Source organism: Dromaius novaehollandiae, chromosome 2 (genome assembly GCF_036370855.1).
Source record: "Dromaius novaehollandiae isolate bDroNov1 chromosome 2, bDroNov1.hap1, whole genome shotgun sequence".
NCBI classification, from domain to species: Eukaryota; Metazoa; Chordata; class Aves; order Casuariiformes; family Dromaiidae; genus Dromaius; species Dromaius novaehollandiae.
In genome coordinates this window covers 155,611,942-155,638,060 of record NC_088099.1, presented here as the reverse complement: position 1 = coordinate 155,638,060, position 26,119 = coordinate 155,611,942, and the positions used below count along the sequence as shown (strand labels likewise).

Here is a 26,119-nt window from a genome sequence, read left to right as displayed (position 1 = left end):
ATGTTAAAGTTTAGGGTCTTTAGAGATGCTCTGCAGTGAATTGAGAACTGATATACAATCTCTTGTTATTCAAAAAATGTCAAGAGAATTTTTACTTCAGAAAAAAATCAGTCACTTTTATGTCTACTAGAAGTATGAAGAGCTACAGATCTTTCTTTAGACTAGTAAGCAGTGTAAGAATAAAGGATTCATCTCTTAGATTGCTCATTCTCTAATCAAAGGCCATTTCAAAATCCTTTCCATTAGCAGTCCAAACAATTGTAGCTTTTTTATAATTATTTAATGTGCTCACAGATGTTGTGAGTTTTTGCTATATGATTGTATTTGTATTGATTTAGAACAGTTCCCAAGCTTATGTAGAAACTAAATAGTGTCTGTCTGTGCAGATTTATTAGTTCTGTGATACTTAGTGCTAATGGAAATATTTGGTTAGATGAGCTTTAGCTTTCTTTTTTTTTTTTTGTTTTTCCCTCCATGCAAAACAATTTTGCATTCATACAGTTGAGCCCAGGCAGTCAGTAAGCCCTTAAAAGTATGACCCAAGCATAGCTTTTTTTTTTTTTTTTTTTTTTTTTTTTTTTTTTTTGAAATTTTCACAGATTTTTAAGGCAAATCTGAGATTGTGGTTCTGGTTTGAACAGATACGAATTTGCTGTTGCATCATTCAGAATTGACCAAAACTGGGTAGCTGTGATTTACACAGTGCAGAACCTGAGCTAATAAACCCTGTTTAAAGGCAGTATATAGTCGTTGGGTTCAGCGCCTCTTTGGTTTGGTTCATGTGGGCTTGCAGGAAGAGCAGAGCTCAGCTGCAGGCTGCCTGCAAAAGACTTGTTCAGCCTTCTTCTAAGCAATATTATAACGTAGTTTAATTGCCTGCCCAGCAAGAGATCATCTGTGCTAATTATCCAGAGTATTAAAGGAATAAATCTAATCAGTAACTTCTTTGCATTAGATAGTCTTCAAGTGCTGATTCTTCTAATATAATTTCAAAGGGAATTGCTACTTCCTTTAAAAGCAACTTGCTGTATTGAAATAGCAAAGGAATAACAGTAAGAAGGTTTGCTTAGACTAGAAAAGTTGTATTTGAGAATTATTGACTGAAAAATGACTGAAATTAGGAAGAGAAGTTGAACTAAAGTATGTAGAACTGAAAATACACTAGAGTTGGGAAAAAAAGAAATACAGTTACTAGGGACCATGAAATAGAAAGCAACAGAAGTGTGTTTGGAACTGGCTCTACAGGAATGCTTAGTACACCCCTGATTCTGAATCAGAGCAAAGCCTGAGCGAGTTCTTCATTGTTTTGAGGAAATGAGAATACAGCTGTAGACTCTTATAATTATGCACCTGAGAAAAAAAATTACGACATAGAAAAAAAAACACTGGATAATATTATTACTGGTTACCCAAAAATGAAAGAATTTTAATGTAATGTTACTCTGACAATCAAAGGATTTTTGTAATGTAACTTAAGTTAGAAACAGGATCAACTAGTTAATTTCTGCCTGACACAGTTTTAAATTATCTAGAAGTGTGTGCTAACAAGTTTCAAAATATATTTTAATTACTAAGTATACTGTTTCAAAAATTAAGGAAGGCTACAAAGAGAAGTATGTTTACTGTTTTAAGTAAGTCCTGTAGTCCTCTTTCTATGCTATTTATAGATGAGGATCTATCACGTATTCCTGTGTATACCTATGAGAATTGTATCTTTTATATTCCTTATAAAAATATTATGCTTTAGATTGTTGAAGGAATATTTGAATGTGTTGATATTGCAGATTTGTGCTTTCTAAAATAAAGATCATTAATACAATGCAATTTCTCGTTAGTTATAATGATTCAGCTGAGAAATGGTAACCTCTTCATGTTGTGATTGAGGATTTTGTGATCATCTTGATCAAACCCGTTCCAGCTTCTGTATGCTTACAACCACTTTATTTTATTATTCCTTGCAGTTGATAGGAGCTATGAAGAGCTACAGTGGCTCCTCACTATGGTTCAAAATGACCCTGTACCCTACATAAGGTTAGTGTGTAAATAAATAGCTGGTATTTTTACTAATACTGGAATTACTATGTGAATTTTTGGCCTGGGATCCCTAAAAAACTGGAGAGAATGATACTTCTCTATTTTAGGCGTTAAAAATTTACAGATCAAATCCTTAACTACTTAATACTTCTTAAGATATAGAAAATACAGTTTTGTGATTTTATGTAAATTGAAGCTTGTTTTGACCTTTCAACAGTTCACATGTCAAAAATGAATATACTTAGTTTTTACTCTCCATTATGTTATTTTTTTGTCTTTTACGTTCTACTCCTCTGGTGAATGAAGTTAGATTTCATACTGGCAAATGACGAATACAGATCTAGTGTTGCATATGGTAAAAAGATTTTGTGATATTTAGAAAAGACAAAGATTGAGATATAATGCACATTAAGCTTTGCCAGCAAGCAATGTAACACAAATATTAGACTGTAGATGGGGTGAAAGGATAACATGTGAAAATGTGGTATAACCTCTAATATTGCCTGTCTGTTTCAACTTTGTTGTAGCCAGTGAGTGACTGAATACTTTAGCACATGCGTTAGAAATCTCTGAACACGCAAGTGCCTAATCGTTCTTTTCCCCAGTGTTTTCTGTTTCTGACCACTATTACAACACTGAGGTTCAAAGATTAATAGTGTAAATTTTACTTTCTGTCTCTGGCTGCTGTCTTAAAAGATCATAGTTGCAAGATTGTCTTCTGCTTTACTGCTGTCATTCTTGTTAATGAAAGGTAGATACAGTGCTGTCATTCTTGTTAGTGAAAGGTGGATACAGTTAGAGTCACTAGAGCACGTATGGTCTTGGAAGGAAAGGGATTTTTCATTCAAATCTCTTTCAAGAGGAGTTTGTTTGAATTTTGTGTTAAGCGCTGTGTATAAGCCTCTGAAAAAAGATCTTTCAGAATTTTATTGTCCCAAATTTATAAGATAGCAAGAAAGAAGCTGGTTATATAGAGGAAAAGGTTTAAAATAATAAATAATGGAAGAAATAATTATTCTTGTTCATAAATGTTTTCAAGACCAGGTTTAAAAGAAGTGAAAAAATATATCTGCTTTCAGCTCAATGTGTAAATATTGTAGGAAAAGATAGTAAATGCAAAATTTTTGTACGTCAGCATAGCTTCAGAGGTGACAGTGTCCCTTTCTAGAAGAGTGTGCAAGTCGGTGTCTTCATTCCTGTCATTTTATATCAGTCATAAACATTTAACCTTTTTTTTTTTTTTTTTTTTTTTTTTTTTTTTTTTTTTTTAATTCTTTGGTGTCAGTAGGAGTTTCTTTACCATTGTGGCTCCTTCTTTATAATTATCAAGTCAGTGTAAAAAAACGTTCTATTAATTTACCAAAAAATATAACAGAGCCTACAATTTTGTACCTAACAGTTAAGAAATGGTGTTTAATAATATCCTTCTTTGTTTCACTTCACATTTTATCTTTAGGTTATATTGCTGATGATAAATCTGTGTGCATGTTATGGACAGAAGGAAGAGCTAAAAGCTTAAAATATCAGTGACAGTCAAATTTTAAAATTTTGGAAGAAATCCCGTATTTGAATAAAATGGCTAATGTTTGTAAGAATATTGCAAGCCAAACAAACTTTGTTTTCTTAGTATATTCCTCTGGATTTAATTAAAAAATGGTCTATTCTTTATTTTTGTTTTAGGCATAAGATTCTGGATATGCTGACTAAGAATCCACCTTTTACGAAGAACATGGAGTCCCCTCTATGTAACGAAGCTTTGGTAGATCAACTTTGGAAACTGATGAATTCAGGTTGGTTTTATTTTCTGTATTGTAAGATACTTTGAATTCAATCTTATAAACCTGCTTCAGAACATGCAAAGAGTGCTCTTAGGTTTGATAGAAATTGAAAAATCAGTCTCTGAAGTTCACTATCATGTACCTACTGAACTTTCTTAGTGATGCAGAGTACTGCCCAGCTCCTTGTTTTTTGTTATTTTCTCTACTACTCTAGTGTGCTTTTGATACACTTTGGCATAGCGTGATTCTTTGACCGAGACATTCACCCTGAATGTTTCATTAAATCATGGTGTGTATGTTACCTTTTTCTTTATAGTTCGCTTTACATTGGGCAGTCTGTCCTCTTTTATTAAACTCTGAGAGAGTATAAGAAAGGATAATACTCCTACAGATAATTTAAATGAGATTTTTAGAAGTTTATTTTAAACCTAAGATTTGCTTTGCTTTGTGTGACTAGGAAAGATCCTAGTGAGAGAAGGGTCTGCATCTTTACCATTGACCTGTTTTTCGTTACTGAAGCGGTTTCATACAATCCTGACGAACTGCCCTTTAACATTTGGCACATTACTACAAAGATTACATATAAACATTTATATACTCTTTTAGGTCATTGAAGGCTGTCTGTTCTCTGCGTATCATTATTTTTAGTGTTTAAAACTTTATAGCTACACTTCAGGGGCTGAGGTGGGGAGCTACTAGTAGTTCAGTTTTGTAGGATTTGCCAAGTGTCAGGCTCAGGAAATAAACAATTACGATGTTCCCATCAGAGTTTGTTTCCTCCCCCCCTTTTTTTTTCTTTTTTTTAAGAGAAGAGTGTGTGCAGTGTTACTTGTAACTATTACCTCTTTTTTGCGGTAACAAATAGGATATACTTTCTTATGATTCATGAGGCTTTAACTATTTAATTTTCTGTACATCAAGATGACATAATGTTTTGATTTATTTTCTGTAAGGGATAACTGTAGCATTCTACTGTGCTTAGAAAAATGTTGATGTGAGACAAGTAAGCCGCCGGGTTTAAACCTGTATGATTCAAGACTAGTGTTGTATTTTCATTTAAAATAAGCACAACATAAAGACTGGACTCTGATATATGTAATCATTTCTCACTTCTGTGTTACTGTGTTAATATTCATAAAAGTGGTAATGCTCATGGTTTCCAAAGATGGCAGAGAGATTTGGCAGCCAACTGTATTTAAGCTTAGCTGTTCTCTTGGAAAATGGGAGAGATATTGAATGGGAGTTCAGCATGTCGTTTTCAGAAGTTTTAGCTTAAATTGAATAAATTGTTTAATATTAAATGTCAGGATAGTTTAAAAACTAGTATATGCACCTGATTCTCTTGAGAGTATTTGGATGTGTCTTGTTTACCAGATATAATTTTATTTCTACTGTGGAACAATACGTTCAATAAACTTGTAATCAGTCAAGTGATGGGCTGAGTTCATGCCAGAATCACTGTATTTGCAGCTTTGCTCCAGATGTTAGGTATCTTTCTGCTGTAGCTGGTGCCAAATGTGCTCTGTCCGTTTATGTATGAAGATATCAGTGCAGTACCCAGTTTGTAGTGAAAAATAAAATGAATAAAGCATAGCTTTATGCAATAAGAATTACATATCTCCAACTTAAATACAGATTAAAGTATTGAGTACCCAGTGAAGTACATGGCATGGTAGTGACATCAAATAGCATGCTCATGTCTTGCTAGTTTATACGCTATCAGTGAGGCTTCCAGAAGAAATAGGTCTTAGTCATACTTGAGGCTCCTGCTAAATTTCATGGAATACACATGGGCAAGTGTAACCAAATCTACTGGTGTGGGAGGTCAGCTTGGTAACAAAATGTGCTATTTAATGTCTGATAGTAAAACTTGAAGTGAGACTTTAAAGATGAAAGCATACGGATGTGATTTCCCCCCCACCCCTTTATTTGTCATTATGTTATTATGATACTCAATTTTCCAATTTAGATATTGAATCTTCTTTTGTCAAATGTGTTGTCCAGCTTGCAGCCCAAATAACTTAAAGCCTTCATTTAAAACAGGATGTGACAAGTGAGTTTAAGAGCAAGAATGAGGGAAAGGCACGTAAGGCACAGATGATATGCATATTTAGGTGGATTAAACTGTTTTATTTTTGAGGAAGAGAAGATTGTGTCTCTACATTAACAATAATCTCTCTTCATTTTTAGGAACTTCCCATGACTGGAGGTTACGATGTGGTGCTGTGGACTTGTACTTTACACTTTTTGGCCTCAGCAGACCTTCGTGTTTACCATTACCAGAGCTTGGACTTGTTCTTAATTTAAAAGAAAAGAAAGCTGTACTTAATCCAACGATTATTCCTGAATCAGTGGGAAATACTCAGGAACCTGTGAATAGTACTAACAATCATGGACAGTCAGTAGGATTTCAGAACACCGTAAGCACAAACCATCAGCATACATCCCGTTCAACTTGCTTTGCGTCCTTGCACTGGTTGCTGATTCCATATGTACTGTCTTCAAGCTTTTCATGCTTCATCTAGGCTCCCTTTACACCTTGTTGTTTTACCTTTGTTCCTTCTAACTTGAAGAGCTGGCATATACCATAACTTCTTTGACTTGGTTTAACTGTTTTCCATAGAGCATGCAAACTTTTTGCTTGTTTTTTCTAGTTTCATCATTTGCATCCTTTACAAAACTTTTCTTTTTCCCATATTGCTTATGAGACATGAAGTGATTCACAGAAATGTTTGATGCTGTGATGAAAACTTTTTTATCAGGCTAAGAATATTGCTCATAGGCAAGTTGTGCAGTCTTTTTCCAATCAAAACCTTTTTTCAATAATTTTATTATATCTTAAAATACATAGAGGTACCTCTTTTTAAACAACTTTAAGAGATAAGAAAGTTGGAACTTCAATATGTTTTCACTGAACAGTTGAATCTGCCTACTTAGAACTGCGCTCTGAAGGATTTGTAACAACTTCTGAAAAGTAACATATATTAAGTTTGATAGCTTTCTGGCTTTTGAGGCTTCTGTCCTAATGCATAATCCACAGTGTAGTTAGAAAATGGATCTTAAAAGCTATTCAAGTCATACATTTCTTGAGAATAACTGCCACTGCTGCAAGTCTAAGTCTCTTTGTTGGACAAGGTTAATTATGAAGGAAAAGCTCAGCATATATGGGAATAATAAATAATTTTTTTAACTTAATTTCAAAAACTACATCTGATGGAGCTGCTTGAGAACAAATCCTGAAAGAGAATGTGAATGTGTGATTAGCGTGTTTAAAACTACTCTGTCCACTCTTTTGAAAGGGATATCTTAGAGTTACTTTATTAAGCCCATAGCTAGTGTACTTATGAATAAAGATGATTTAAAAATTGAGAGTGGAAATTATCGTGCTACCTTGCAGGCTATTTCCAGTAGGGGGAGAAGATGATGGTGGAGTCAGTTATCCTTAGAGCAATCCTATATATTTACAGAACATGTACAAAGTCCGAATTCGTTGCACACAGGCATCAGAATTAATTAGCAGGAGACATTTTGTTTGCAGAATTTTAGGCTGCAGTTCAGTGAATATCAAAACTTGATTAAGGTAGCCTGAGTGTTGAAAAAAAAAGCGTGTTTCCTGTTTCTCTCTTCCTCTTATGCTGTCCTCTCCTTTGTGCTACCACAGTTGTTCCTGTGTAGTGAGCTAGATCAGGGGAGGATCTGGTTGAAAAATAGGGTTTTCTTTCTTTCTTTCTTTCTTTCTTTCTTTCTTTATTTATTTATTTATTTTGAGAGTGGTTATTTCCTGCTGGATCAGTTTCCTGATCGAGCTTATCATGTGGTTGCATAAATGCTTGCGGTGGCCCAGGACAGAGAAGCGTGAGGAAGGGGAAAGGGCTGCTGCTTTCAGCAGCAGTGCTGGCGTATGCTAGTCTGAAAATATAGCATTAGTATAAGCCTTAATTCACACTTCATCCCTTTTATCTTCTCCTCAGCTCATCTCCATTCTTCTACCTCTTTCCATATTTAGGCGATCGTTTTTACTGTAACTCCCCCAAAATTCAGGGAATTGATTTTCCTTGTAAAAAAACAATCCAGTAATACAAAACAAAGGCTACCTTTCACATTGGCCAAAGTTTACTCAAAAATGTTTCATAACAAGAGTGTGTTGAGTTTAATAGGGATGAAATGAGGCAGAAGGAAATATGTATTTGAGGTAAAAAGAATTAACAGATGATAGAATACACCAGATCAACTAGCTACTCTAATGCAGGCTGTATATTCTGAGAGCATAAACAAGTTAAAAATTAGTGTTAGATACACTGTTGTGATGCTGAGTGTGCTGGGGATGGTGAAAGTTACCCACTTCATAAAATTAAATTTGAATTACTCAGGGCAAGAACTTGGGGAGCTCAAATACTCCTTGTGTAATAGAGGAAGGGCAGTCTAGCTGAGCAGCATATCCTCTTGAGAGTCTGTGATAGGGCTTTTATCTAACTTTTAGGGGGCTTTTAATAATGTTTTCTTCTGTGGGTACTTTTTCTCTTATATTTTGTGTGAGACATATTGGAACACCTGTCTCCTATTTTAATGGCTCTATGTGTAACTTATTAGACTCTCCTGTTACTTTTATATTCCTCTAACCCTGTTTTTGTAGTTAATCTAAGCGATAATTTTTAAAACAGCAGTTTTTTTTAATAAATACAGTTGTGATATCAGGAAAAGAAAATCAAATTATAATTGCTGCTTATGATTTTTATTCAGCAAAGTAAACATTAGCTTTTAAAACTAATTAAAAGAAGATTTTACCTAAATCCCGTAAGTACATCAGAGGCTATCACAGTTTTTCAACAGAGATTTGGAATGAGGAGAGTCTGTGAGGCACAGATTTATAGAAAGACTATTCAGAGGCAGCAAATGTTGTTGCACACCAACAGTACCATGATTGTGAGAAGGGACAGAAAAGATGCCAATGCTAGATATGCAGAGGGAGCAGGGACAGAAGTAAAGAGAAACTATGTTTGTAGGAGAGGTTGGCACAAATCCATATAGGGTTTTAGAAAATACTTTTTCCCAGAACTACAGGGAAAACTTTGTTCAAACCACCCATTTACTCAGAAGTGTTTTCAGCTATCAGGTCTCTTTTAGGCTGAAACATGGCTTTTGCTATCTTCTAATTTTGATCTTTTAATGCTGCTCCAGGAGGATGATCATCTTGTTAAGGAAACAGCATCCAGCATTTCTGGTCATCAGCAGGGGGTGAAGAGGAAGGCTGATATGCCACTCGGGTCTCCATTGGAGCCAGGGCAAATACTAGAGAAGAATGAAGACAGTAAAGTCAAACTCAAAATCAGAGTAAGAAATGGAAATTCAACTTGCACAATCTTTAGGATATTCAGAATAACAGCAGTGGCTTCTGCTGACTTTTCTTAAAGCTGTGTTCAAGCAAAAGACTTGCTGTGTGTATGTGTACAGTAGTTGTTACGCTTACTTTGGCAAAATCATTTCCCATCAGATTCTTTATTGGCTGGCAAGAACTAAAGTTGACAGTTAATGTTCTTGTTCACACAGCTTCATGGTAAATTAGAAAGAATTAGAAGGAAATACACTGACCCTTTTTAATTTTATTGAATTTTTGTTCCTTTGCAGTGGTAGATATCAATTCCTTTCCCTCTCACCTCCAGTTTACCTCAAAAATAAAATAATTTAAGTTCTGTTTAGTGATACTCTTAAGAATTAATTATTAGCGTCTGCTTATTTTTTTCCTGATATCTTAGTTCTCAAACTCTCAAGAAGAGGAGGAAATTGATATGGACACAGTTCATGACAGTCAAGCCTTTATTTATCATCATCTGAATATGTTGGAGAGACCGTCAACACCAGGTATGAGTAAATTTATTGGCAAATGATAGCATGAATTTTTCAACTAATTCAGTTATGGGTTTTTTCTGCTGCTTATTCCTATAAATGCAATATTGTAAGTGTTAAATGTTACCTGAATAGAAGGAAGTGTATAAAGGGTGCATAAGAACATGTCTTTTGCTTCCAGGATATTTATAAGTAAGTGTACATGTTGTGGATTTTGATACATATCTAAGTAAGGCAACTATATATCATGCTTATAAAACCGCAAAGCTAAGAAATGAATAAAATAAGGTGAAGCTAAAATAGAACCCTATAAGCAATTAGGTGAAACTGATTTTGCCAGAGTTTTATTTAAAAAATAATAATTTTGAAGATGAACTTTTAAAAAATAGAAAGGCTATTTGAGTAAAAATAGTCTATGATCTTAATAATTTGTAGTTTAACATCAGTAGTTAAAAAGCATAGAAGCCTCAGAGATGCCTAGAAGGGGTTTGCAAAGTTGAAAGGGTTGCATCTGTGGTTTCATATCTAGCACTTTTTTCTTTTACTACTTTAATATTTTATTTATGAAATATTTGATAAAATTACTTGTGAAAGAATGTTTCTTAAAAATCTTAAGCAGGCTGAATTTCATTGATGAACTTTCATCCTTTTTGAATATCAGTCACTAGCAGAGAAATTCAGTAATTGGCTTTTAGTTTCTCAAAATCTTTTAACCACATTTCTTAAATTTAGTTCCAGAAAGTGCCAGTGGAACCAAGCTGAGGTAGTGTAACTATGTAACATTTTATGAGATCTTGCTCCCACATCCAAAACGGGGATTTAAGATTGCATTATTGCAGTACGTAAAAGTTAAGTATTTGGCCCTAGAAGTAGGATTCAGAGTGCTTTGCCTCTCGCTTGTTTTGCTGTTTTTATCCAGTGATTGCCTAATTTAAAACACAAGGAGACCTTAGCAGCAGGATCTGGAACATTGGCTTGTGCTCGAATGCCCGAGGTCCGGGGCAGTGCTGAGAAGCTACCTCATCTCCTTTCCCCGTGACCCGAGTGTTCCTGGCAGCGTAGGGGCCCCATGTAACAGGAGGGTTGGTGGATGATCCTGCTGTGAGGGTCCTGCAGAGCCCAGTGCCTCGGGTGCTGGCTGCAGATGTAGGAGCTGTAGGTTCATACTCCCTTAGGGCATACAACTTAGGTTTCTACTTCCTTGGCAGATGCTCTAACCGCTAAGTTTTTTTTATAAAAGGTAACTGCTGTCATTGCTCAGCTAACAAATTAAGTTCATATGGGGACATTAAACACAGGGAGGTCTGGTTTCTGGATTCCAGATGGCCTTGGGTTAATGATATGTGCCTGTACAACCAGCTCAACCAGGACGGTGTAGCTGTTAGACATGCAGACTAGCACAGCTCTGAACTTTTTGCCTAAATCTGAGGCATCTAAGCAGAATAAAAGGGAGGGAGGCATATAGGTTGCTCTCATGAGCTTAGGAGCCTAATCGTATACAAGCTTTGCTTTAAACTTTTTAGAGCTGCTTTGAATTTTGCCCTCAGTGTTACGGTCACATTTTCTGTTACGGCAAAGAATGACATATCTAGGGCATGCGAATGTGAAACTGATCCGCTGAGGATTAGTATTTATAACTCTTACATGATATTTTGCAATAAATTTCTTCACTCAATTTACACACACTATGGGATATAAAGTCATAAACAAAACTCTGCCAAGTACTTTACAAATAGGACTTACGGGACGTTCTGTAAGTGAGCTGTGTGCTCCAGCACTGTTGCATATTAAATTTGCACTAGAGTTCAGAATGGGTAAAGTCTGATTAGGAGCTGAGTAATGGCCAGTTCACTGCTGCTTTTGTAGATCTACAGCAGACAGGAAAGCTACTTTGAGTTTCACTTGTGTGCTGAATGACCTTCTCACCTCTGTCATATTGGAGTACTTTTTCTTTCCTAGGTCACAAATGAGACAAGTGTTACTTTTGCCACAGATCTCATTTTAAATAGTAAGAAGCCTTTGAAAAGCATTATTTTGAAACATGTCAGATTCAGTTCATTTTCTTTGGTTTGTGCAGTTAGAAACAGTTCTACTTAAGATGTTCTTTGTGTCTAAAATTTCACCTGTTTCTTACTCAGAGCATCTGTGTTAAAAGCAGAAACGTATGGATTTCAGACTCAGTAAATAAAGACAGTTCAACCTTCAGGAAACAGAATACTGCTGAAAAGAGATACCAAACATGGTGAAAAATCACAGTGTATATAAGTAAAATTGTTTACACATAGGAGTGTTTTGTTTTGCAAAGGAATAATATTTCCTGAGAACCATCAGCAAGTTGGAGTTATTGCAGAAATGAGAGAGGATGGGTGCACTGTCATGACTGATGGTTCTGAAATAGCTTCATACAGGTTCTAAAGTGGTCTCAGTGTCTTGTTAGTAAAGCTGGAAGATCTTGTATCTGCCTCAGCTCTGTGACTCTTACTTGGGAGGCAGTGAGCTCTTGGTCCATACATAGTTTTCGTCTCTCAGCTGTGGGTCACGTCCCCACATGTCGCATGCGGTGTTAGGTCACTAGCCAAACACAGCCTGCAAGTAGCAGCTGCAAAGAGGAAGCTCAAGTTGACTCCAGATGCTGCTGTATCTGTGCATTCTTCCCCTCACCCCCTTAGGATGATAATTCAGATTTGTTAAAGTTGATGTGACCCCCAGAAAGCTAGGAAAATTTTAGTGTTCCTTAAAAACATTTTTTTTTTCTGTACACTTCCACTCATGGATGTGAAAGGTTAGGCTTGAGACATGCTACAAGGGTAATAAATGAAGCCTTGTGCTACTACTCTTTCAGGATTACAGGTTTCAGTACTATAATTAAGTCACCTTTCATAGTTGTTCACATAGCAAATGTTTCAAAACTTACTAAAGCATCCTATCTACAATAATAAAACTGTGGACTCTGGTAGTTATGAAGGATTCTGAACATTTTGGCAGAAAATTATTATAACAAAAGGTCAGGTGTGAACTGTCTGAAGAATGCTATTACATTGATCTAAATGTTCTACTCTAAGTACCAGAAACATGGTAGCCTCTTTTGAGCCTCTGAAGCCATGCAAGGTCAGGTTTCTAATATGAAGACAGATATTTATTTCCTGCTAAATCATCAAAAGTAGTGGCTATGCTCCCTACTCTGTTTTAGATCAAAAGAATCTCAAGATCAGATCAGATGTTACGTGTTTTCTAATGTAAGCAGTGGATTTCATGTGGTATGTCAGACTGTAACGTGAGTAGTACTGCGTTGTTCAAGTGACTTCAGTGAAATTAGAAGATTAAGATACACTACTTTAATATTTCACTGATCTTAAAGTAAAGTGATGCTTCAAAATAAACCTCTGTAATACTTACATGGTATATATCATAGTTCATTAATTAGACCCTTTTTTTCTGCTTACAAAAATAAATGCCTAACTGTAGTAAATGCTTAGCTATAGCACCATGTGATCTGCCAGTGAAGTTGTACGTTGTTGTGGCTCAGCAAATCATCCCTAATAATTTATTAGAATTTTTCTCACCGTTTTTGGTACTTCAGGAGCCAGAATAGTATCCAGTTCTCTTGTCTTTATTTCTACCAAAAAGATAAATTTTAAAAAAAGGTATAGGTAAAAATAGTTTGAAAACATACTAAGAGTATACTAGTAAAAACAGAGGTGTTCAATTTATGCATTGACATGTGCTTTCCTGGCCTTGAGCAAGTGGTGCAAACCACAGCACTTCAAGTGCAGTAGTTGATGGGAATTCAGTGTGAACCATGTGGAAAGTCGAGTCCTCTACAACACAGCTAAATTGTCCGAATTAGCTATAAGAACACCATTATCTCAAAGGTCAGTCGCTAGTCAGTGGCACCTTGTGAAAGGCTGACCTACGTTTAATAATGTAGACAAACATGTAAGTAAACTTTGCTTCTCAGATATGAGGATAACACCAGCAATGGTGCATTTTAGCTTTACTTTTTAAGCTGGAGAAGGTCGTTAGAACCATTTTGTTAGACTACTCTTTAATAATACATAATATTAATATATTATGTGTTTGATAGTATCCATTATACTCATGTTGACTTTATTACCTAAAATATAACTGCTTCCAAACTGGTAACTCCTAGGTTTTGAGGTTCTGTAGCTAATTTTGCCTTGCTGAAATAGTATATGGTTAATTTTTTGCTTCATAAGGAAGAGTGTTTTCAAATTCTTTATTCTAAAGTGCATGAAAGCAGCTTTAATACAATTATAAATCCTGTAGATAAAGTCACAGCATAAATGAAAGTACATAAAACCTAAAAGTGTTTGACTGCAGAATCTCAACTACGCTATTTAGTGAAAAAGCCCATACTGTTGTAACTCCTGTATGTCTCTGGGAAAAGTGACTGTTCATTGTCAAACCCAGAAGCCGGATAAGGCTACTGTTTAAATTTTCAAGTGAACTACCTAATGCCTGTTAAAGCCACAAAGTATTCTGAACTGACTTACTGCATGAAATGTTCTCTTCTCTCTTGTAAATTTTCTAGAATATTGAAGGAAATGCAGTGAAACCAACACCATTGTTAAGCTACTGTCTTAATGTAGGGGCAAAGCAATATAGTTGTTAAATCAAATGAAAGAGATGATAATTAGAACAGTTATCAGTTACAAATGTATTTTGGTTAAATCACCTGGTTATCTTTAAAACATTTTAGCAGAGGAAAGGTGTAAGGTCTTGTCTGTCTGGTTATAAATCTCACTAAAGAATTTTATGAAGTCAAGTGAATCTGCAGGTTGTTAAAAAAAATTTATATTTAAGCAAAATTAATTCATTTAGCATAACCTCAGAAAAACTCTTTCATTTTTTGCATGAAAACTAGACTTTTCCTGCTTACTCTCAGTCCTTAAGTTTTGTATTACGGTCCTTCAAAGAACACTTTGCTAGGTGGAAAATTAGCTTTGTAAATATACAATTTGACAATTCTGTTTAAGACAAATGACAAACATGCTTGCGTCCTGGAAACTGGAGATTAGTTACACTTGGTGACTTCTGTGTGTGGACTTCATTGATGTTTCAACAGTTGCATACATGCAGCCTCAGACTGAAAATTTGAGATGTTTCTAGGGTAATACTAAAAGAGACTAGTAGAAATAAGGAGAAACAAGATACTTGAGAAAACAGCTTTCAAGATCTTTTCGGCTTTTTTAGTTGTATGATCTTTAGAGAAAATACTGGCCAGAGCTGCAGTCCAGCTATTAGGCAAAGAGAATACCTGATTTTTCTCATTAGCAAGTTTTCTTTGGGTTCTGGGAGAGACTTACTAAGTGCTAGCATACGTGTGTTGATATTCTTCCCAGCGGTGAGCAATGTCACCGTTCTTGAACACTAGCCTGTCCTCAGCTGAAAACTCTGGACCAACGGCCCTTACCCGTTACTGTGATTTGCAAAGTTAATTTCTCCATCGGTGAGGGTTGAGTAAATCAGGTGTAAATGGAGTAATTTTTAGCAAGTGTCAATTTGGAAAAGTCCTACTTGAGCTAGCAGTTTTAAATAGATTGTAAATGCAAAGAAACAGAGACTGTAAGTCTGTGGTGTCCCACCCTACCCACACAAAATCAGAAATATAGGAGACACACTAGTTGGAAGATCCTTTGAGAGCTTGTTTGCACATTAATGTCTCAGGTTTTATCTTAGCAATTGCAAAGGTTCAATACAAAATAAATTAACTAAAAGACTTTACCACCTCTCTCTGTTCAATGTTCATACATTAATGATTCTTAAAAAGAAAAAAAAACCCCAAAACTCTATCTTAGACAGTTGATGAACAAGATGTTATAATGGCAGCAATTTTTATTATGAAAAAAAATATTACTTTAAAGCTTATCAAGGTATAAAGCACTTTCATTCCGTAACTAAACTGTATGATCTGGGTTTTTGTATTTTATTATTTTGCACCATGTTTTTGGCATTTGTGTGATTCCAGATAAGGTGTGCACAAAGTTTCTGACCTTTCCCCCATGCAATAGGAATCCTGTCTGATATTAAGCACCTCCCCAACTAGCTGGAACACCAAAGAGCCAGTAGTTAGATTGGAATCTCTACATCGAGACCAGGAGGAGATCCAAGTGGGTAGACGTACGTGTGTGCGTTCTGCTCCAAGGAATGCTGCTGGCCACTTCAGAAGTGAACTCCTGGGCTCACCCTGTATTTATTGTGCTCTGCTATTATTTGAGAAACCCAGGATCCATTCTTGCTCCCTGCGCCAGGAGGAAGTGGCTTCCCTGCAGGGAAAGGGAATGCTTTGTGTCTCCGTGCAGCCGTCTCCCCCCTGTTGATCTGAGCATGATATTAATGCCCTTTGAAGTGATTCCCATTTAGCCTGGCTTTTCTAGATTGGCAGGTTCCTGGCATGAGCCTTGAGTAGCTATTAATTAAAAGGAAATTATGAAGAAGAAAGTGTTAACACTGACTCCTGTCTCGGGTAAAGTTTACAGATACAAATCTGTAAAATCTTTTTACAGAGCTTTTACAGAGCTGTTTGTTTTATAGAGAACTGAGTTCAGTAGGCTGGATACATCCATTCTGAGACATCGTCCATAATCAGTGTATTTGATTGCTGGTTTCAGAGCACTCTTTGATAGTATGAAGATACTTTCTGGATAGTTGTTATTTTTGCATTTAAAAGAAAAAACACTTTTGCTATCAACGAGTTCTGTGAAAAAAATGTGTACTTACTATTGATTCAGTAAAAGTAGGTTTTTTTGTAATAAGACTTTCTCATTTCTTACTGACATTGTACAGTATTACCAATGTTGACTGTGTCAGTAACCTCTGAGTTACGGTTGGATCACATTCCCCTCTTCCCGAACATCTTCCTACCTGTTTCAATTTCCAGGTGTTCATCACCACTCCTTCAGTCCTGTTGGCTTGAGCTAGTCATATTTGTTCCCTAACTTGCTCCAGTCAACAGCATTTAACTTAAATTCTTTAAATAGTAGATTTTTGATAACCTAGCTGAAATAAGTTAAGAAATGATTAGGTAGACTGTTGCATTAGCAGAACTGGTAGGACTGTAAACAGCAGGAAATGGGCACAAGCATCAGGTGTGTGTATATATATATATCAGTGTGGTGCTACAGCATCACAGAGGGCTGCTGGTTGTGTCCTTGGTGTTCACAGGCACTTTGCACTTAAAGCTACTGCTGCATAATCCCTGCAAACTTTTTGGACCTAATGGAACTGTGATGTTTTAAGGGTTTGTGTCATGGTTTCTTTTTTTTTGTTTGTTTGTTTATGGTGACTGTAGGCTACCTTGTGCAGTTTAATGTACCAGGTGTCTGTAGCTTGAGAACATGTGAGACTGTGTTCCCTGCCTTAGGTAATCTTTTGCATATCTTTCGTGGAGGAACATTGACTGGAATTATTCAGGGTTTTTTGCAGTGTTCTTTATTTTTGTGCTACTAGAAGCAGTTTTTGTGTCACTAGCACAGTTTATCTTTTTTAGCTACTGTAGTGTATTTTACTTGTGTCAAATAGTATGTGCTTTGGTTGTCTGAGGTACAGCTTCTGAGTGGTTCTTTTCTAATAACCTGAGCAAGATAAGCTCTTCTTCCACGATTGTATCTTCTATCTAACAGGTATTTTTGCATGCTTGTTGCTATTAAAAGAAAATTTTTCTACTTGTTTATAAGTTGTTTGCTTTAGAGGAATGAGCTCAGGTTATGGGGGTAGGTTTAGTTATGGATAGAAGTTCCTTAAGAGAAATATGACTACAACTAGTTAAATAGTGAAGCCATCTCCTGCCTTTCTGTGTGCTGTCTGTATTGTTGAGGACTGCTCTAGGTAAGCATGCAGAAGAGATGTAGTGACTCTGCATTGAAGTCAGCAAGCCAAAGTCTGAATGTGTGTGCGTATCTTATCTACCATAACGTACGTGAAAAAGTAAAGATGCAAATTCCGATAAGAAATATTTGCATTGCTAACATGCTCTTGTTGCCCGGTCATCCTGGTGAATTCAGAATTTAACTTTCAAAAAATATTTGCCTGATCATGCTGGTGAATTCAGAATTAAGCTTTTAAAAAATATTTGCCTGTTCAGAGATTTTAAGTGTAGAGTATTATACTCTGTTCTGATCTCCTTTATAGCATTAGCAGAATTTTATATGCAGTGTGTTCAGGTCTTGAACCCAGGCATGTTTTTAGAAAGACATCACTTTTGGTTCTTAGGAGTTTCCGTAGATTCTGTCATGTTCCATAGTAAGTGGTTGATTACCCTTACTATGAAGAATGTGTGTTTTATTCCTATTCTGAATTTTAAACGCTGCTTACAGATGCACTATGTTGTCTCTTTCAGCTGTATTAAAAAAAAATACTGTATAAAAACTCCTTTGTATATGTACTTAAAGTGATTGATTCCTAATCTTCTTTTGGATAAGCTAGACACATTGCAGAGAAATCTTTCTTGGTGCTTGTTTATCATACTAAAGTGGCTCTGACTTCCAGGAATAAAGCGTTACCACAGGAGAATTGTTTGTGATCTTAAAGTAAGATATAAAAAAATGAACTGGAAAAAAATGTGTTTTCAAATATACAGAAAAAGGTATTTGAAAGTATACAACAGAATTCCTTGTTCTTGAATAGGGATATTTTCATAAAAAAAGAGGGGAAAAAAATCAGGCTGCTGGGAAGAAAATCTGCCTAGGTAAAAGCTTTAAAGGAATACTTGCCTTCAGAACTCTGGTGCTTTTGTGCACTTGCGTAGTAGTTGAATCACTTCCCTGATTTAATTTCTGCCTAAATGAGCTCAACAAACATTTCAAATGTTTGCCCTGATGAATTGTGCTGTTCTTAGATCACTTCCCTTTAATCCCTGCTGTCGAAGCTGTTGCAGTTTGTGTGAAATAATGAAATATTAAATGAGCCAAAGAGAATGAGAGAGCAGCTCAGGAAATGAGAGGCCATGGATCAAATTTTCTCTCCACCAGATTCAGATATCGGACTTGCATAATATGGAAGTAGTCATACTGCATTTGTGAAATCCATGCTAGTGGATGTCATAACCACCTTTGGAATTTTCTTTTCATTTAAGAACAAAACTTTGAATAAACTTTAAAGTAGGCTAAATCAGTTGTAAGATGCACTTATCTTGAAAAATTAATTCATTCTTTTCTGCTGTTCAGTATCAAAAGGTTTGTATATACTTGTAGAGAACTTTGTTTCCTGACTGAAAGGAGTTCACATCCCAAAATTGCACTTTAATGTATGTCACGCCTATACTTTATATCCATAGTTTTCATGAATAGCTATATTGTTCATTTCTCATGGTATAGTAGGTATCTACTGTGTAGTGAACACAGTATCCTACTGTGTTTAAGATTTGGTTTCTTGAAACTATTTTAACTTTCAGTTTCTTAGCTCCATGCAGCTCCTAATTGTCTGGGATACACTTACACTTTTGCAGGAGGAAGTAGTGCCTCCCAGCTATTGTCAACAAAATTGTCAGTGATATGGAAACATGAACAGCATGTTTTGAGCCTTTTCTGAACATAACTAAAAGCTAATGGTACTAGCAGGTCATACGTTTGCAGATTAGATGCTAGTGTAGGTCCTATCTAATATCTCAGAATTTCTTCAGTTTGAAAATCATACAAATTAATAATTTATTAATCTCTTTATGTCATTTTCTTAGGTAAAGAACAATCTTCAGGAGAGATAAACATGCACCCAGTCTCGACAGCTCCACTCTCTGTGTTTAGTAAAGAATCAAACTCCTCAAAACATAGTGATCACCATCACCACCACCACCATGAGCACAAGAAAAAGAAGAAGAAACACAAGCATAAGCATAAGCATAAACATAAACATGATAGTAAAGAAAAGGAAAAGGATCCCTTTGCTTTCTCTAACAGTCCAGCCAGTGCACGATCAATCCGTTCTCCATCACTTTCAGACTGATATCAGTGGCTCTAGAATTCGACTTGCAGTATTCTCTGAATACTTAGAAGGATGTATATAACTATAGCTTCTATCTTTTTTTATGGAAATAGGAATATGTGAATTGCCTTAGCAATTCAGCAGCTCTGCCACAGTCCTGATTTGAAGTCTTCTATTTGCATATGCAGTTGTTGAAATAATCTGATTCAAAAAATGTTTTATGATTCTCAGTCATTTTGTATTTCACTGTTCTCCACACCTCCCACTCTTTTTTTCCCCCTCGTCATCTTCATTTTAAACAAAGAAAACAGCCCTATATGTAAGGGCCCCATGTCCACTGGCAACCCCCTGCACATCATGCTGACCATGTGTACTGCCAGAATCAATTATGTTTTAATCCTTTGAAGAATGTTATGAGGCAGAGTATGTTTTAAACAGAAGCCAACTGCCAGACCTTTGGTGAAGTGCAGTTTCCAGAGTGGTATTGTATAACGAAGTGTAGACCTCCTGAGAAGACCAGGATTTTCTGTAGTCTTCAGCTGAACTGTTTCTTGCTTTAACCATTGCAATGTAATGTCAGAATTTTAAGAACAATATATAGAACATTTGCCTTTTTCAGATACTAAAACTCTTAAAAATTCCAGGCTGCTTTTAAGCTGCAGGTATTTATTATGGACATGACCCTTTGAATATAGTGACACTCTGCAATTATGTTTTTGGAATTTTAGCAAAATGCTTAATGCATGTTTTGTCCTGTAATCAGGCTTTTAAAAATCCAATAAAGTTTGCAAATTATTTTGACAAAGGCAGATTTTTTTTCTTTAAGCTTGACATTAGAATATGCTTTTGGAAAATGGCTTTGCTAAAACTGAAAAATATTTTTGAAAAGCTACATATAGATTTAAAAATATATATTTCTTCCTGCTGAGAGGTGCTTTCTTGGAAGCATTCTGTTCTATCAGTACATGAATCCACTGGAAAAATACATTACTAGAGTAATCTAGGTCTGGGAATTTAAGTGATGAATACAGTCAGATTTCTTTTGCGGTGTTTTATGCAGTGTAATATTTACACCCAGCAAATGTTTTATTTAAAAACTTAAGTTTTTAAAAGTTCTGATAATAGAGGTACAATCATCTCTGCCACTTTTTATATGTTTTCTTTATTTGTACATAGAGGCAGGGGTTTTATTTCCATGTGCTAGTTGACTTCTGTTGCCCAGAGTTCATGTTTCATTCGGCTTTCTGTAAGATGGTTGTATTTGAGTTAAACATTTTATTTAAAATTTTCCATGAACTCCTGTGAGAGAGACTGATTCTACTTCTAGGGCAAAGAAAGAGTTCAACAGGGACCCAGGAAGGTTTTTTAAAGCCATATTCTGTTTCATAAATGTTAATAAATGCTTTTATATTGTATACCTGCTGTTGAATCCTGTAATTCTTGTAATGACAAGTCACCTGGAGAATCAAAAGATAAGCAATAGACTTAAGTATTTTGTAATACACATATACTTATTTTGTTATTCAAAAACCACATGTGAATGCTTTTGCTAATTGATTTACTCCAAACATGTTAAAATATGTTTGGGGCTGGGTTTAGGCTTGGTGGAACTAGGCAGCATCACACAACTTCTCCCCTGTGTGATGCAGTACCCATCTGCTGCAGTGCAACTAGCCCTCATGGTAGGTGAATCCTCCCTTGGCAGGATTTGTTTCCCCTCTGGCTTGCACAGACTGCCAGCTCTGATGACTTAGATGAACTAAAGGTGCAACAGGAAGAGGGAAATGTCGAAGCATGGGTAGAATGAAGTCCTGAGCATGTAGACTAACAATGTGTGCAGTTGAGCTTACCACTTCTCCTGAGGCAGCAAACTGTTCTGTTAGCGTCATGAATTGTGAATCATAGGGAGAGGTTCGTGAGGCTATAGTAATAGCTCGATGGAAATATTTTTAGATATTTTTCCCTTGGCTAAGGAGTGAGGTAACAGTGCCAAAGGTGTTTGTGGGAGACCTGGGCTAATAAGCAGTGAAAGCTGGCATTGTTTGGTGGAACGGAGGCAGATGCGTTTATGTTTTAAAAATGAGGTCATGGATAATTTAGGCTGGTGTAGTTTTTACTTTTGGAGACATGGATTTACAGTCTATTACACTGAGGGGAAATGTATTGTTTAGTGATATGGGCACAGAGCTGTAATGCTGTAATTCTAGGCTTCATATATTTGCCTGTGTGACCTTGAGTGAATTGTTGAACATAAGCTAAGGGAATATGGCAAAGGTACAGTTGCTACCTGTGGTGGGGGACGACAAAAGGACTTTTCCAGTACAATATCTGAGGTTCTGCCATGGGCCTGGTTCACAGTTTGCCTTAATATGTTTGGTGACACACCAAAAAGTTTGAAGTCAGTGGATAGTACTAAATGGGTAGGCAGTGCTAACACACTGGCAGGTATCATCAGAAGGCAGAATAATTAGGCACATTGCACAGGTGATCCAAAATTGGCAAGTTCACATTCATTCCTACTGAATTTTAAATGCTGAACTTGAGGGGAAAATGAAGTGCCTGATTGCAAGATGGGGGAATAACTTGTTATTGTGCCGGTAAGAAAAATAGTATCTGGCTGCATAGTGTTGAGCAACTTGATAGTGTTACAAAAAGGCAAACCTCACTGAAGGGTTAATTAACAGGAATTTTTTTTTGTCTATCAAGTGCTGACGAAGCCTCACTGTCAATACTGTGTCCAGTTTTGGGCAACATGCTTTAAGAAATAGGTGGGCAAGTTCTCCAAAAGAGAAACAATAGGTAACATAAAAAACAGAGGGAACTGGGTATTCTCAGTCTAGAGTAAAAGTCTGAGGAAGGAACTCTCCGTTCTAATACCTAAAAGATTGCTACAAAAGTGTTTATCAGTTGTTCTTGGTATTTTCTGTGGGAAGGAAAGGATTGGCTTAATTTGTAAGGGGAAGAAAGGATGTGAAACATTGCAATGGCACCTACCGATGGTGTGAAAGCTCTTTCCTCGAAGGCTCTTAAGCAGCAGATTGGCAAGTGTCTGTGGGAGGTGTTTGCGGGATGTTCGGCCCTGCCGCAGTGTGGGTCGTTGGATTAGGTGACCTTCCCATTATAGTTTGTTTTCATGGTTTCTTTGATCTTCCTTTTCTCAATCAGAGAAATTATTGCAGTGACTCCCTGGACGTTTTGGGCATTTGAGGAAGGTGGGGAAACAAAGGCCTTTGCCTCCCAAAGAGCTTAGTGGTTGCAATTTAGCTTGGGTTTGGTGGGCTTTTATTGGTTTATTTTTACTCTAAAACTTTGATTATTTCAAAGTTTTAACCTTATGTCAGTTCAGTTAAACCCTTTGGATTTGGATGGTGGATTAAGCGCTCTATCCTCTCCACAATCGAACCTGATAGATGGGCCTATGTGAACCTATGTGGTTTCTTTCAGTAAAGGTTGTGGTTTTCAGTTTAAACTTCTCGTTTCTAGTGTGCTCTTCTTGAAACAGAAGGAGAAAAATTTCATTTTAGGTGGGGCCATATCTGAATACTGGAAGAATATGTGTTACACATATAGAGTAGAAATGCATATGTTCTTGGAAACATGCAAAGAGGACAAAGTCTGGAGAGGTTATTTTGATATCTCGGATTTTAATGTGATTTTCTCTATTTTTTTCATTAGAAACAGTGTAAGGCAAATATGTAATATCAAACTACCTATTTGAACCTTTAATGTTGACTTTCCATTTGTCTTGTGGGTTTTTTTAACATCTCAGTAACTATAGAAGATGTCTATAAAGTAACTGCTGTGCGTTTCCTATGTTTGTAGACATCCTCAAGCTTCTAATTAAGATGCAGCTTCTTTCCTTTGGTGCCCAACCAAAAATGCATTTCAGTTTTGGTTGCTTAGCTCCTAGGTCATGTCAGTCTGTCCTCATGCGGAGGAGGAAGGACAGCAGAAGGCAACTGCTCTGAATTCTTGGGCGAGCTGGTACTGTCCTTGTATAGTAAACTGGTGTGCGGTCCCATGAAGTACTGGAGCATCAACTGAGCTTAATACCAATGACTACAAGCTATCCTTACACCCGCTAGCTTTTTAGGATATGAAAGTTGTGTTTTAGTTGAGTTCATATTCATAGAAATATGGTAATTTATGTAAACTTTATAAGGAAATTTAAGTCATGTCAATATTTTCAGTTCCTTAAGACAGTTTATTCACAGAAAAATAAGAACCTAATTTTTAACACAGTATGAATATTGCATAGGGCCCTTAAAATACAAAAGGGAAATGTGAATGTTTTGAGTTAGATTTACTTTTATTTATAAACAAGTATGAATATGTTTTGACACTATACTTATTTATTGTAATATATTGTATTTTGAAATGTTTATACTTGTTATATATTTATATCCTGGTTTTATTATGTAAAATGGTAATATATAATATGAGTGTTTTCATACATACTAAGCCCTGGCAGCTAACATAAAATCTATGTTATTCTATAGTCATCTAATATCCTAAATATAGTTTTGCTAAACATATTTCCAGGGTTTTCTTTTCTTACTATTACTGTCAGGGTAAGTCTACAACGTGAATAACCTTTGTTGATGTAGATGAGTCAGGATTTCATTAGAAAAACTTTGTATTTGATTGAAACATATTTCACCTAGTATGGTGCTTAGAAAGAGAGACGTGCATATTTTTGTGGTAAGCATCATAAAATGAGAGCAAAAATTTAAAGCGTGTTTAGTTAGGTTTTTTTTTTTCTTCTTCTTCTTTTTCATTTCTGAATAAGAGCGAAACTGCATGATGCTGTTTGGGTGATTTAACAGCTGGGGGAAGGAGGTGTCTCTCCCCGCTGCACCTGACCCCATAGTCCCACCTCGGACTTCTCAGGTGCTAATTGGGCTCTTCTGTGCCCCGATTCAGCTGGCTAATCTGGCAGCCAACTGACAAAATAGACATAATTTTGGCTGTATTAGTAAACTGAACTTTTTCAGCATAGGCTGCATAAGCAGCAGGGTGAATGCATGGCTAGGTGGTTAAGAGTGGAGCAGGGAGAGCAAGGGAGCAGGGGGAAGCAGCAAGCCCCTTTCTTTCCTGGCAATGGCAGACTATTAGCTTGGCTGAGCTGCTTCTTGCAACTTCACTCTCAAAAGACAAAGTGATAATACGAATTCCAGTTTTTACATCTGCTCCTCTTTGGGATCCTTAATTTCATTGTGAATAGGTTCAGGAAATGTTTTGTATCGGATTCATTTTGGAAGTTTTGGGACACGCAAGTAAGCTGAGCTGAGCTTACATGACTAACATTTTTTTTTTTCCTGTGCTGTGTTAAAAATAAAAAAAAGGAATGGTCCCAAGAATGGTCCCAAGAATAAAGGTCCAAAAAGTTCTCTTCAGAATTGCTCCGGAGGTCATTTCAGGTAAAATCAAATAGGTTTTTTTTATTATTATTTTTATCCCTGTTCTATTTTATTTTTATCCGCAGAATTGAATTTCAGAACATTTTTAAAAATAAAGTATTTCATTCTAAAAACAGGTTTTCATTTTCTAAATGTTCCTGGGTTTTTTTTTATATATATATATAAACAAACCATGTTGTAAAAAGTAAGCATTTGATAAAACTTCTACATGAAAATATGCCCCAACAAGAAGGAAAAAGTTTGAAAGCACATTAGAAATGTATGTTTTTCATGACTAGGTTGATTCTTCCCCTTTCCAAAAACTTATTTCGGAGAAAAATACTGCTTTGGAAGTTCTCTCCTCCTCACCCTTCCAGGAGAAGGAGGATGGCTTCAACTTGCTCATGGCTTAGGAGCTTGTTGAACTCGCGTGAGCAAGCTGGCGTTTGTGGCGTGCGTCAGGGTGAGTTGCGGCAAGCCGTGGTGCCTGCTCGGCACCGGACCCGCACAAACACCGGGAGCACTGGGAAGGTGGTCGCAGCTTTCTCGCTGAGGCACCCACCTACAACATATAGAAAGGCAGTCAGAGACCTGCCAGCACAAAGCACAAAGTTCTTAGGAGCTTCTAGTTGCTCGTTTTGCTGAATCTTTAAAGTCTTTTTAAGCATTCAACTTTGCCACTGTAGACAGGACTTTAGCTAGATCCTCTCCCATCCAGGGCTCTAATCGAAGCATGCGTGGGATGAAGGCTTTTATTTAGCAGTTTTGGGAATACTTCATTTGCATTCAGCTTTGCAAGCTGATATGGCAGTTGTGAAAGATCTACCCAGCTTATGGAGTCTGTGCTATTATTTTGCTAGTTTTAGTGATTTAATTCCTAATTTTTCTGTAAATTGAAAAAATTGAGGTGGAGGGGAGGGAGGTAGGGTTTGAGGTAGTTTATTACCACAACAAAGAGAGACTTGGTGAGGTTAAAGGTCCCAGATCAGTTCTATCGCTCACCTTCCTAAGGCAATGTCTACTACTACTAGATGTTTTGGACTTACCTCTGGAGTTGCTGCAGCCTCCCTGGTTTCCCTCCATTATTTCTTTAACTTCCCTTCTTTTCCAGCCCATTGGTGTGCT

The 26,119-nt window shown here is 36.4% G+C and overlaps 1 protein-coding gene across 3 annotated transcripts in view; it reads left to right on the top strand.

Annotated features, from left to right (window-relative positions):
• Nucleotides 1-21,010, top strand: part of TAF2 (TATA-box binding protein associated factor 2) — a 59,577-nt gene extending 38,567 nt beyond the window's left edge. For 2 of the 3 annotated variants that reach the window (XM_026110084.2, XM_064507830.1), the window contains 6 exons: nt 1,962-2,031; nt 3,715-3,824; nt 6,003-6,232; nt 8,991-9,143; nt 9,566-9,671; nt 19,351-21,010. In XM_026110084.2, the coding sequence (XP_025965869.1) occupies nt 1,962-2,031; nt 3,715-3,824; nt 6,003-6,232; nt 8,991-9,143; nt 9,566-9,671; nt 19,351-19,616 (935 nt within the window). In that variant the 3' untranslated portion in view covers nt 19,617-21,010. The remainder of the gene's footprint in view (nt 1-1,961; nt 2,032-3,714; nt 3,825-6,002; nt 6,233-8,990; nt 9,144-9,565; nt 9,672-19,350) is intronic. The other variant, XM_026110087.2, reaches the window with a different exon arrangement.
• Nucleotides 21,011-26,119: the final 5,109 nt, after the last annotated feature.